The sequence below is a fragment of the Fusarium solani genome (genome assembly GCF_023522795.1).
Source record: "Fusarium solani strain SB1 chromosome Unknown bctg00000007, whole genome shotgun sequence".
Lineage (NCBI taxonomy): Eukaryota > Fungi > Ascomycota > Sordariomycetes > Hypocreales > Nectriaceae > Fusarium > Fusarium solani.
In genome coordinates, this window is record NW_027072150.1 from 3089697 (window position 1) to 3101956 (window position 12260).

The 12260-nt window shown below is 50.1% G+C and overlaps 5 protein-coding genes across 5 annotated transcripts; 1 reads left to right on the forward strand and 4 right to left on the reverse strand.

Moving 5' to 3' along the window:
- Positions 1 to 487: 487 nt before the first annotated feature.
- Positions 488 to 1597, reverse strand: MRS44_011932 (uncharacterized protein; the record flags this gene model as incomplete). The annotated part of the gene is made up of 1 exon (XM_046283249.2): positions 488 to 1597. One exon carries the CDS (start codon positions 1595 to 1597, stop codon positions 488 to 490), a length of 1110 nt encoding a protein of 369 aa, XP_046123543.1.
- A 337-nt stretch (positions 1598 to 1934) lies between these two features.
- On the forward strand, positions 1935 to 3462 carry MRS44_011933 (uncharacterized protein; the record flags this gene model as incomplete). Its single annotated transcript, XM_046273276.2, has 3 exons — positions 1935 to 2086; positions 2135 to 3383; positions 3445 to 3462. 3 exons carry the CDS (start codon positions 1935 to 1937, stop codon positions 3460 to 3462), a joined length of 1419 nt encoding a protein of 472 aa, XP_046123544.2.
- A 67-nt stretch (positions 3463 to 3529) lies between these two features.
- Positions 3530 to 5507, reverse strand: MRS44_011934 (uncharacterized protein; the record flags this gene model as incomplete). Its single annotated transcript, XM_046273277.1, has 3 exons — positions 3530 to 4340; positions 4390 to 4848; positions 4897 to 5507. The coding sequence occupies 3 exons, from the start codon at positions 5505 to 5507 to the stop codon at positions 3530 to 3532; spliced, it is 1881 nt and encodes a 626-aa protein (XP_046123545.1).
- A 1163-nt stretch (positions 5508 to 6670) lies between these two features.
- On the reverse strand, positions 6671 to 7978 carry MRS44_011935 (uncharacterized protein; the record flags this gene model as incomplete). The annotated part of the gene is made up of 1 exon (XM_046278054.2): positions 6671 to 7978. One exon carries the CDS (start codon positions 7976 to 7978, stop codon positions 6671 to 6673), a length of 1308 nt encoding a protein of 435 aa, XP_046123546.1.
- Positions 7979 to 8784: 806 nt separating this feature from the next.
- MRS44_011936 (uncharacterized protein) lies at positions 8785 to 11410 on the reverse strand (the record flags this gene model as incomplete). The annotated part of the gene is made up of 6 exons (XM_046273278.2): positions 8785 to 9079; positions 9126 to 9205; positions 9348 to 9486; positions 9543 to 10409; positions 10459 to 10804; positions 11374 to 11410. The coding sequence occupies 6 exons, from the start codon at positions 11408 to 11410 to the stop codon at positions 8785 to 8787; spliced, it is 1764 nt and encodes a 587-aa protein (XP_046123547.2).
- Positions 11411 to 12260: the final 850 nt, after the last annotated feature.

Sequence of the window (12260 nt, forward strand, 5' to 3'; positions counted from 1 at the left end):
GGGTAATTAGTGCCCCCGCGTGACACCTCGTGTTGTAGACCACGCCATTCTTGTGCCGAGGGTAATAAGGACGCGCCAAAATCCTACTAGTTAGCGATTGGCTCTCTGCTGAGATGTGTTTGACTTCGCTTGATGTGTAGGTTTCTCGTGGAACCCATATACCCAGATGCCTCGAAGTAACAACACCGTTCATGTCTATACGGGTGGCTTAGATCAATGGATGCCTCTAGCTATGTGCACTCAGACGGTTTGGTTCATGTGGTGTCTACAGTTGAACTTGGGCCGAGCATTCTGCTTCGGGCTGCCTCTTGAAACACCTAGGCTAGAGCTTAAAAGTCGTTTCAACCGTCCTTCAGGAAACAACAAGTATATCCTCAAAGGTCAATATCAAAATCTTCGATCTGGGGTATGGGCATAGAGATTCCAGATACGATTAACAATATTGACTAAAACCGCTGCTTAATACGTCGTTGGTAGTCTTTGTTGCTCAAAGCTTCGCCCTGGAATCATCATGGTGCTCTCCTGACTTCTGGGCCGCCCTGTCTAGAAGAGACTTCAACCCAGTGATTCCTCGCGTTGCCAGTTGAAGGGGAACCTCCCGCCCCGGAATGTGCAGTGAATGAGAGAAAACCTCCAGGGATAAAGGCCCAGTGTATCCCATCTTTAAAATTGCAGACACCACCATCTCAACTGGCAAATATCCTCCCCGCCTCTGTTCCTCGGGGAACAGTCGATGCGAGCGTGACCACGGTAATAACCGGGGCACGCTCTGATCCTCCGCCGGTTTGAAGCCTCGACCTGCCATCCTCTCGGCGTCGGCGACCTGTACGAAGAAAATTTTCTCTGGTTTGACAGTCGTTGCCATGGATGCCATCGACTCGCCGAGGATCCGAAGGGCTTGATCTCGCGAAGCGTACAGCATGCTGCCCTCCCCAACGGTGGAGTATGGATCCGCGAACTCGACGGCGAGAATGTTGAACGTGTCCAGGATGATTCCCACGTTGGGACGGTCCACTGCACGGACAACCTCCCAGGCGGAAGCCCAGGTATTCCTGCGTGCCCAGGAAAGTGGTTCATAGCCGATACGTATCTGCTTTCCACCATCCTTCCTAGAGAACTCAGCGGCAAGGTCTCCTAGCTCTGCCAAGTCCCTCACAACAGTCTGAAAGTTGGCAGTCGCTATCTCCCCGTCATCTGGCCGCATACTGCTGCACATGAAGACAAGATCGGTATCAAAAGCGCGCATGAATGGGAACCTGGCGGTAGCCCGGTGCATCGCTGCCTGCCTCTCTCTGGGGTCCAGATTTCCTTCAATATCCCTCAGTGGCTGTGTGCAGGCGATTCTCATGCCATGAGCCTCGATCAGCTCGCGCAGCTGTTGCGCTACACGGAGCTTTGACTCAGTAGCCTCCCAAGGATCAGTCGGATCAAGGCCATTTTCTGCAAGGTAGGCCGCCCAGTCCTCGTCAAAGAGGTCAATGACGTCGAAGCCAACTTCTGCAGCTGCTCGGATGCGATCTCGGAGCTTGTGCTTTGTACAGTGGCCCAGCGACAGTGTTGCAATGCCGAGCTGATTTGGAAGTTGGTGGTGAGGCATCGTGATATCAGATATGGGATGAGGGGATCAATTAAGTTGGAAAAGAATGTTGTGGTAATCCTTGTGCGACTTTATCTTCTAGAGATAACCTTCCTTTTAAACAATCGTTTCTGTTTCCTTACAAGAACATTGAAATGCGGGAACATTACATGACGCGGTACAACGTTGAAACGGGACGCCGTCATTGGCGGACTCTGTCGGCCCCGATGGTGATCTTCCCGATGTTATTACCGAGGTCGCTATCGGATGTAGTTCTCAGATGCCTGAAATGTCTGCTATAAGTTCGCGATGAAATGAGAGTAGACCGTTGACAAGCAAAATACTCTTACTAGGGACCATGGCACCCACGCCGGAGCGAATCGAGACTGATGTGGTCATCATTGGTGGAGGCATGTCTGGCCTCTCTGCAGCCATCGCCCTGAGTGAATCTTCCCAGGTTAGATGTATCCTGGTCGAAAAGAGCCATGTTCTTGGTGGTTCTTCGAAGTTGTAAGTTGGCCAACTTATTCTATGCTTGTTCACTGACGCGATGGTTAGGTCGGCGGGCATGTTCTGGGCGCCTAGAGACACCAAAATTGCACAGGAAACGATCCCGTTTGCGGATCCCGAGCTCTTGAACAAGTTCATCACCGAATATCCGAATGCCGTCCAGTGGATGCGGGATAACGGAGTTGAGACACACGACCAATTCAACGGCATCATGACAATTGGTATTGGCTTTCCCATCAACGTTCCGCAATGGCTTGCCAAGGCCGAGTCAATCATCACAGCCAATCCAAAGGCAAAGATCCTACGCGAAACGTCAGCTGTTGGCCTTACTCAAGAGACCCCGGGAGCTACTGGAAATCGAATCACGGGAGCTGTTCTACGCAAGAATGATGGCACACTTGTGTTTTGTTCAGCCAAAGCCGTCATCATTGCTACTGGTGGCTTCCAAGGTAGCCCACAACTAGTTGAGCAGCACATTGGACAAGGATCGGACACCATATTCACCCGGTCAAACCCGTACTCTACTGGCGATGGCTTCAAGCTGGGCACACAAGCTGGAGCTGGGACCAGCCGTGGTCTCTCGACATTTTACGGCCATTTACTTCCATCCCCGCTGAAGAGACGAGATGTCGATCCTTCCCACTTTATCCACCTCGCCCAGTTTCAGTCCGGATACTCCATCCTCGTGAACCGTGACGGCCGGAGGTTCTGCGACGAGACATATGGCGACGAGGTCAACAATCAGGAGCTGGCTCATCAGCCAGGTCGCGTTGGGTACATGTTACTTAACAACGAAGTCCGGAAGCGTTGGGCACTCGGAGAAGTATTTCCAAATGCCGGAAAGATCGATCGTCTTGAGAAGGCAAAGGCTTTTGGGGGACGGGTTGCCAGCGCCGAGACAGTTGAAGAGCTTCTAAAGCATGTGTCCAGCTGGGGCGTTCCGCTACAGGCCTTGCAACACACAATCCGTCAGTACAACCGTGCGGTAAGAGGCGACAGCGATGAGATTCTTGATGCCCCGGTCGGCAGTAACCACGAGCCTCATGTGACGCTTGAAGGGAGCGAGAAAGGTCCATACTGGGCGCTGGAGGTCCAGCCATCCATTACGTTTACTTACGGTGGGCTCAAGATTGACAGTTTATCTCGAGTCACGGATGATGATGAGAGAGTCATTCCGGGGCTTTTTGCGTGTGGCATGGACGCTGGTGGCTTTTCAAACTGGAGGTACGGCGGTGGGCTGGCTCAGGCTTTTGTGACAGGACGATGGGCTGCAAAGGCGGCACTGAATGCGACGGACGTGAGTCAGGCGAAGCTATGAGCATTGATGTTAGCACACAGTAATTTGTTCTTTTTTACAGTTGAAGCCCGGCCCTTGATAGGTTAACTGAGCCAGAAGATCGATGTTAGCACACTGAGCAAATCAATATCTGTAAGAGGCTGGACTCATGATAGTTGCTGTCTCTTAACCATTTGAACGAAGCTGTATGGCACAGATTGATCCACCGACACTCTCATCCTTTCCACCAAAACAGCTGCAGATATATGCTCCTGCGTAATGATGCGCCACCCCGAGGCCTTTGCTGCAGTCATGCCTGGATCTTTGGGAGAGCCCCACGTATCCAAGTAGATGACCCTTTTTTTATTCTGCCTCCCGGCTATCATTGTAACCAGTGCAGCAAGAATGGTCCTGTCATGGCTTGGTGACATGCAAAAGACCCCCGCAGGGTTGAAGGAATCACTTAGAACCTTGATGTTTAGTGGCGATAACTTGTCGCTGATGTTCGGGGCAGCGAATCCGAGGGTCCAAACTTTGCTGCAACTTAGAGACAATAGGACCGAGATGATAGTTCTGGCCTCGTCCCACGAATTGCTCATAACGAGAAATTCTTGGTCTGCAAATGCCGAAGGAGTATTCTCTTGAAGTAAAACAGCGTTCAGAGCATTTGCCTGACAGGTATGGCCAACCATTTGGCCATCTCTGAGAACCACTGTATCCACCAGGCTACTATCTGTGAGGTCAAAACGCTGAGTAGCCAGATGCGAGAAGTCAGAAAACTGGCCGAATACTACACTAGCAGTATCTGGTTCCTTCAAGAGGCTTTGTATCAATGTGTCCGGTTTCTGGCTCATGACAGCCACTCGATGGGGGAGGTTCAACTCTTTGAAGCATTTGTCCATCAAGGAAGCATCCGAGTGTTGCCCCTGAAAGAAGTATGCGGTCGTTGGAGCGAGCTCGCCAAGTACTGAAAGAACACTGTACACAAGTCTTAGAATTTGCCCACCGAAAGCGATTCAGGTCATACCCATTTGACTCTACCAGCGAAAGCTGGTCTCGCGCACTCGAGCTCGGAAGTAGATGATGGGTAGTAGCTTGCAAGAAAGGATTCAAAATTCTAGAAAGTTTTCCAGATGTTCCCGTATTGAAAGCAGCTAGAGGTTTGTTGCCCTCAAGGCTGTTTATCCTGTCTCGGAACTGACGAATCTTGGAAGCATCACTAAGGTTAGTGGAAATTCCGGCCATGAGCACCACATCGCCATAAGATGCGCAAGTGTTGTATACTTGGTCGGTGTCTGAGGACGACCAGTCGAGGCTGCCGGAGAAGTCGTGATGGGATGCAATGACCTTGGTATGGCCTCTCTGGGAAACCAGCAAATTCCTGAGGTCATTGTCAAGCAAGTCCTCAACATCGATAAAGTCAACACCCCACAGCAACCCATATCGTAGATACTCGATTGCCAGATCTTTTTGCTCCAGGGGCCAACTATCCTCATTAGTCTAATGTAGATGTCTTCTAGATAAGGCGACTTACCGGCCTCCTGATGGTTCAAGTCTAATTGTAAAGATGATGGGCAGCTCCGACTGCAATCGAAGAGCCGCGAGCTGCTCAGCGACATATCCAAGGGTTGGGATATCACCCGGATGATCTTCTTCCCTCAACAGATCTACTCGGAGTTCCAGTGCGTCTGCACCAACCGAAACAATGGGCATGTTGGACAAAGAAACACGGATGTCGGGGTAAGTGAGACCGATATATGCTGAGCGCTGCTTGCTTTTGATTTGTGCCAGAGGATCGCTTTGGCCAGTGACCAGGGTGAGAAATCTGGAAAAGCCCTTGCACGAGAACTTTGTGGGCCAGAAGAGATATTCATGATCATATTTCAGATGGAGATTGGGTTCTGTCCTTATGACCGAGTCGAGGGACGCCACATTGATGATGAGAGAGGTTGGCCAAAGCCCCTGCAGTCGAGGAGACCTTTCACCTGATTGCCCAACCCTTTCTCGCTGGACAGCAAAGATGAATGGGCCTTTCTCCTCATGTTTTGTGATGTCACTGGCCTGGACGCGGTACCCTGTAATGCTGGCAACTAGATCGACGACGAAGCTGAAGGACGCGTCGTGAACGAGTACCAAACATTCCATGCTTGCTGAAGCCCCCTACCAATGACCGGAGGTGTCCTGCAGCGCCAAAGAGGATGGGGTCTTAAGTATGTGGATAAACATTTTAGCGTTCTTTGCCTATTTGAATATCCAGGCCTTGTTAACGTTAATCGCAGTGGAGCTGTCGAATACGTCGGCATTTCGAGAGTCCGCGAATCAGCGTAACGAATCTTTCCGCCAATGGGAAGAGGTTGATTGTGCTTAAGGAGAGGCCATCAGCCACAATCGCAACAAGAGAGGGAAACCGGTCGCGGTTTGCGCAAAAGAATCTTGAGGAACGAAGATGGCTATGGCGGGTTTCAAGGTGCTGTTATTTACATCATTTACTGCCAAGAGCCTGCTAAGAAGATTTTCATAAGTGTTATTCGCAAGCTTGCGTGGGGCGGTCTTTGGTGGCTTACATGGTGAATGTATCTAGGGTGTCCTGGTGGCATAATGCCCTGCATCGTCATGATAAAAGTAAAGACAGCATGATTACCTTATTATTAGATAAATGCAGGTGCAACTGTATTGCACCTGCGTTGGAACACTGCTGAGACAAAACGCCTTCTGCAACAGTTATGGAACGTTGGTGCTACACATACACAAGAGGATGCGTACAATAGAGAAAAGGCCTAAAGGGGTATTGTTATTGGGATCGCCTCATGTGACGACCACACTGCAGAATAGGCTTCCCCGCCTCGGAGGGCTTACTGAGGGGTTCTTCCCTCCTGAAATTGCCTCACTGGAGTCAATTGCTCGCCTCTGCAAGTAGCTCGTCATCTCTTCCACAGTCAAGACTCGATTTTTCCCCCAACTTCCCTCTGTATACTTGCCTCCCTACAGGGGGCGCGGATGTAGCCCTCTCTGACGCTACGGTCTAACGCATTTACGTACAAGACCGCAACGACAGGTGACTCGTTGCAGCCAAACCATACACACTCTGTCCCCCTTGACTGCGTGAGGTCACCGATAAAAGGCAGAAATAAGGCAGACAGCAAGAACAACCCGACATCGTGCACCCCTTGACCATCATCTTCGTGATCTATATCATTTGATCGCATTTTTCCTCCGTTTCATCCAATAGGTAGCGCCGGCTGTGGGCGGCTGGGAACACACTGAGTCTGAAATGTATTTCAAGGCCTCTACGGCGTCTCATCGTCGCGTCACTGAACTGCCCGCTCCCGATATTTGTCATGATCCCTAATAAGCCTCTCCAACATCTCCCTCGCATTAGCCTCTGCCTCTCTCAGCTTGGCCTGCAACTCCTCCCCCTTCCAGCCGCCGGGCAAGTACCACGGCGCAATGCTCCCTACAAGCGTCTCAAGCCAGCAATTGCGGTTCCATACATCTGGATCGAACCCCCGTACCGGCGTCGCGACCCCCTTCTCGTGGAGGCGCGCCAGGTACGCCTCGTAAAATTCGCGCGGCCACTCCCCACCATTGTTGATGACGTCGTTCAGGAACTCTTCGACGGGCGGGAAGAAGCCCGCAAACTCAAAGTCGACGAGGCCAGTGATGCGGGGCGGCCGGCCCGAGACGAGGACGTTGCGCGGAGAGAGGTCGTAGTGTGTCAGAACGAACTCGCCGGAGGGGATGCCGTCGCCGTCGGTAAGCTCGAGGTGTGGGAGCTGCTCGGATATGAAAGCACGGAGAGGCTCTACGAGGGATCTATTTGGGGCGTAGATATCGGAAGTTTCGAGCTCTCGTAGCTTATCCGTCAGCCTGAGCCGGTAGTATTCGTTTGCAGTGGTGATAGGATCGTTGACCTCAATGCCCTCTTGGATGATGTCACGGATGGTTAGAGCTGTGCCATCTACTACGGGCACACATTGCTCTCCGAGTTTTCGAGGTGGGAGACGAATGTTTCCGCAGCGCTTTTGAGGAGGAATGTTTCGCCTCAAGCACACGATAATATCACCGAGCTGCTTGGCCAGGTCTGTGAGAATCGCGTCGCTCAGGTCGGCGGTTGGCATTGGGCTTCCAGGAAGGTATGACATTAATATCCACCCGCCATGCTCAAGCTTTTCCACGCCGGGCGGCATATCAAGGGAACATGTCCTTGTCTGATATGAGGTCGCATAAGTCGCGACATGTCCATCCTCGGACCAGGCCAGGGCACGCGGCGACGGGACATCAGGGCAGTATCTCTGGAGAAGCTGAAAGCAGGACACTTCATTTTGAATCTTATTTGCCCCAAAGAAGCGGCCGTTGACCTTTAAGACGACTTGCTCTGGCTGCAACAGGGTTCCTGGTAGTAACATGGCCTTGCTCGCAGAATGTTTTAGCTTGAGGAAGTAGATACGATTATTGAAGGACTTTCCAGATGGAATCTGCGTGATCGATACCAGGTCATAGTCTGGGAGCCCAAAAGAAACAATGGCTTTAATTTCCTGAGGGAGCATGCGAACACCTGCGGTAGGATGATGGGAAGGCGTTGGTGGTCGGCCGTGGCCAAGCTCTTCAATGTCCATTTTTCAAGCTCGTGTCAATATTGAAGGTTGGTAATTTAAAGCTTCCGTTTCTATTCAGCCAGTATCCCTCTCCTCAACTTATATCTGCCTCCGCTACTTTGATAATGTTCCGATACGTTGCTCGAAAAGCATGTAAGTGGGGCGGGGCCGGCCGGAGTGACTCATACGGCGTGGGGGGTATCAATGAACTGATGGTCGCCGCGCGGCAATCAGGGTTACTTACTCTGTGCTCATCAAGGGGCTGGCTGGGTTTAGAGAGGCAGGGAGGGAACGGCATGCCAGGCACGGTATCGCCGGCTCGCAACTTCACTAAGGACGCATCACGCATGAGTGCCAATAGAGACAAAGGTGCCGATGGGATTAGGCCCTCCAACTCGTCCGATCGTTATATTAACAGATCGTCATAGATGGACTAGTAGGAAAAGTATCTGCTCATTGTCAACGAGGTTAGCATGCTCGCCGCGCGGACGTTATATATGGTGAACTAGTAGCTATGTAGGCTCCGAGGATCTACAAAGGACTTTAGAGGTATCCCTATTTTCTTTTCTACAGCGACTTCTATTAGTTTTACCGTATAGGAGAGGTTAATCTTGCTTCTTAGCGTAGCCGTCGGGTGGGCAGAAGATGATTTATTTAGGGCGAAGCAAAGCATAAGCACCATGAGTGTATACGTATTCTCGTCCCGTGAGACCTATGAAGAAGAAATGAAAATGCGCATATTAACCTCGAAACTCTCAAACTACACAATCACCCTCTATATACTCTAAAAGCTGTGGTTGTTAGTAAACGACACGAGGGGTTTTGGTTTATCTTACTGATTTTAGAAGCTCCTCATCCATTGGCTCGTAAGCCTGTGTGATCTGATTTTCGTCTACCGGCATTGGAGTGTAATGCTCATCGTCGAGTCGAAGATAGTCATCAAGACAACTCGTCATTCCAGAAACGTGACACTGGTTTGACCAACTTTCGCTAGCCTCCGAGACTCTTGGTGTCTGAGACAAGGATGCACCAGCTCTTTGGAATGTATAGGGACTTCCACGTAAACTGCTCAACTTCTCGGGCAGAGAGCCTAATGAGAAGAGGTCGTCTGGCCCATCGAGACTGTTTTGTGAGCATGTATAAGATTGGGTATCATGGTATATCTCACCTTGCATCCATCCAGTCATTTGGCTGCGCAAAAGGGATGTGGCTGGGATCAAACTCGCCCTTGGGATACCTTTTATAAAACTGTGTCAGATCCAAGTTTGTTGTCATCAAAGTGCCAGAGCAGTATTCTACAATCATCTCCGAGTGGCACTTGTACATTCTCCGCAACATTTCCAGCTTTTCAGTCAGTCATCAGCTCAGCAAGGGTCTGATAGATGCTCACCTGAAGCTCTACCAGTGGGTTCTCGGCAAGCATCGTTATGAGCCGCTCGACAATAGTGACCAGATACTCAACGGTTCCAGTTATGAAATCGTAGTATTTGGCGTGTATGAGTACCGTAGCTGCGGATGCGAGGCAAAACCTTTTGGGCTGTTAATACTGAGGTCACGGTATATTAAACACGGTAAATGTGCATACGACGTGAAGAAAGGCCACGAGTAGCCATGCCCTGTGGCTTCATCGCATAACTCGGCCATTTTAATTGCATGTTCGACGCATTTTCTTGAAGTCTCCTTCTGCCATGGGTCTGATGTATAATCCGATGCATTTTCCACCATGATCAATGGCAGAAACTGTCGGTACAGGCGGACCAGAATGGCATGATACGAAAACCAGCTTAGGCAGAGCCAGTTGACGTTGATGCTATTGGAGTAGTCAAGAGTGCGAAATGGAATAGCCGCATCGACTCGGGTCTTCCATTCGGTCAACTCTCCAACTAGCTTTGAGAGGATTGAGTGTTGATGCCACGGAAAATGACTGTCGCCCTGAACGCCGCCCTTCTGAAGGTATCGGGTCGATTGACCGAGGAGTCTCAGGATATCCGCAAATAGGTCGTGAATTACTTGCCCTTGATCGGTATTTCGAAAGGATGGCTGATCTAACCTTGTTAATGCGCTGAGGCCAGACTGGTCACTCGGTTGCCTTGACCCTTGAACCCAGTCGTCGCTGATCATCATCGGCCGATTTGACCCGCAAACGCTGAAACGGTCCATCGCATACAGTGCAAGGGTACACTGTCGGGCTAGGTTAACTTTCAAAGGAGATGATGCATGGTCAGAAATGGCTTGTCTTTGCAGCTCCATGCCTTGAGCCATGCGGATAGCCGTGCCAATCTTCATCCAAGCTGCAGACCCGCGGCCAAGAGATATTAGACACATGGCTTGTAGAGTTAGGGTCTGTACAGTTTCCGTGGACATATCGTTCAGATCGGCGCATTGCTCAGAAACTCCCAAATGATGCGCGGCCTGGTCTGTCTTGCTTCCACCCTCAGCATCAGGAACATACCTGTTCACCGTTAGACATGATCATGAAGGATTATTTGGAGTTTTCCTACCGCGAGGCTACGGCTACCAGAGCGTGAAGGAACCCATCTGAGACTTGACCGTTCATCACATGGCTTCTTGTGGTCTCCTCGTCAAGGAACACATAGGGATTGCCATGAACACGAGAGAAGAATGCCGTCAAGACCGCCCTACGAGTGGCTATACTGACTTGGAGATTATTTCTCTTCGGAGCAGAACATGATGAATCCAGCACTTTGTCTGGTGACGTGGCCCGAGGAGCTCCATCTTGGTTGCTCTCCATACCTGGATCCGTGGATTGCCGCTCTAGCGTATCCATGCGGCGCAGAAGATCCTTTACCAAATGGGAGGGAGAGACGCGCTTCTTTGGAGTAGCATCTAAATATTTGATCAGTGCAACTTGAAACAAAGACTCTCAATTCAGGTCGATTACCGTAGATGCACTGAAAGCCATGCCTCTGGCATGTTTCACAAGAGGGGATACTTCGGGAGCATTTGGACTACAATCATGTCAACAGATTTCTTTCAAGCCATAGAAAGCTGTGGGAGGAGTCACTTTTCTCCTTCGGCAAGAACGGCAGCTCATTGGCGATACGATAGTCGGCCTTTGTCGTGCAATGGATGCGGGTGGTGGAGGTAGCCGCAGAGGGTCACCTTGATTCGACCCCGACATGACTCATCATTCGAATCAGAATTAATTACGGCGAATTGTAGCTGGAATGGGATCTAAGTCGATCTTGGAGTGAAAAGGTGAGTTGTATAACCAGCTGAAAATTAAACAGCATTGCTTCCCCACAATTTCCCCGCGATCTGATGTTGACAGGGGCAAAACACTTATCCATCCTCAGAACGATAGGGCTGGGAGTAAATAGTTGTTAGCCACTATTGAGCAGCAGGAGAGAATGATTTGATAGACGGAGGCATCGTTGCGAAGAGATCAGACGCACACGGGGAGATGTCGGTGATAGGTGACGACGAACTCATTGAAGAACACAAGGGATAAACCGCATATTTCGCAATTGGAGATGTCAAGCAAATTTCAAGAGGTAGCAATACTTGTTTGGCTTCTTGGTTTTTGACAGAAAGAAAGAAACCCCTACAATAGCTGTTGAACGGAGCTACGCTGTTAACTCACTAATATCTTCAAGAGAACCCATCAGCCGTTGTGACGTCGAGCGGAGCCACCCTGGACCTTTCTGTCTTCTCTGGGGAGTGTAGGTCCACAGACCTGAATACTGACCTACGATTGGAGGCAGTGCTGAGTCAAAAGGCTTCACAAGGTCAGGGGCGGGGGTCTCGGAGCAACTCAACAGAAATAATACAACTGCGAAACAACCAAGAATTGGAGGCGGTATAAGCCGAAACCCGGCCGAATTACGTACAGTAACGTAGTGACCCTTGCAACAAGACACGTGACCTCGCCCGCATCGTGAAATATAACGTAAAAAAAAAACAGCATGAGCACGCGGTCAACGCGGTCAAAGAAAAACACAAGACACCAGTACAAGGACATTGGCCTCTGGGCCTCTCCTTAGTGAGCAGTATAATAGGAATCAAGATAATGAAATATTGTGGAATATTAATAGAGTCAACCTTGGTATTGTGATATTTTTTTTCTTGTTTTTATTTTTCAATTTTTTCAGAGTTATGGTGCTGTATACTCACGGTGTTTTTAAGGAGCTGTAGGTACTTTGCCCTCTATGGTGTTTAACTTTTTTCTCAGGCCGCTGTTTGGCTCCATTGGCATTAGACGAGCGATTTCACAAACTTTGCCAACACTCTTATTAGCTTACGACACTCCCGCTGGCAGAATTTCTCTCGACTTCAGAAGCTT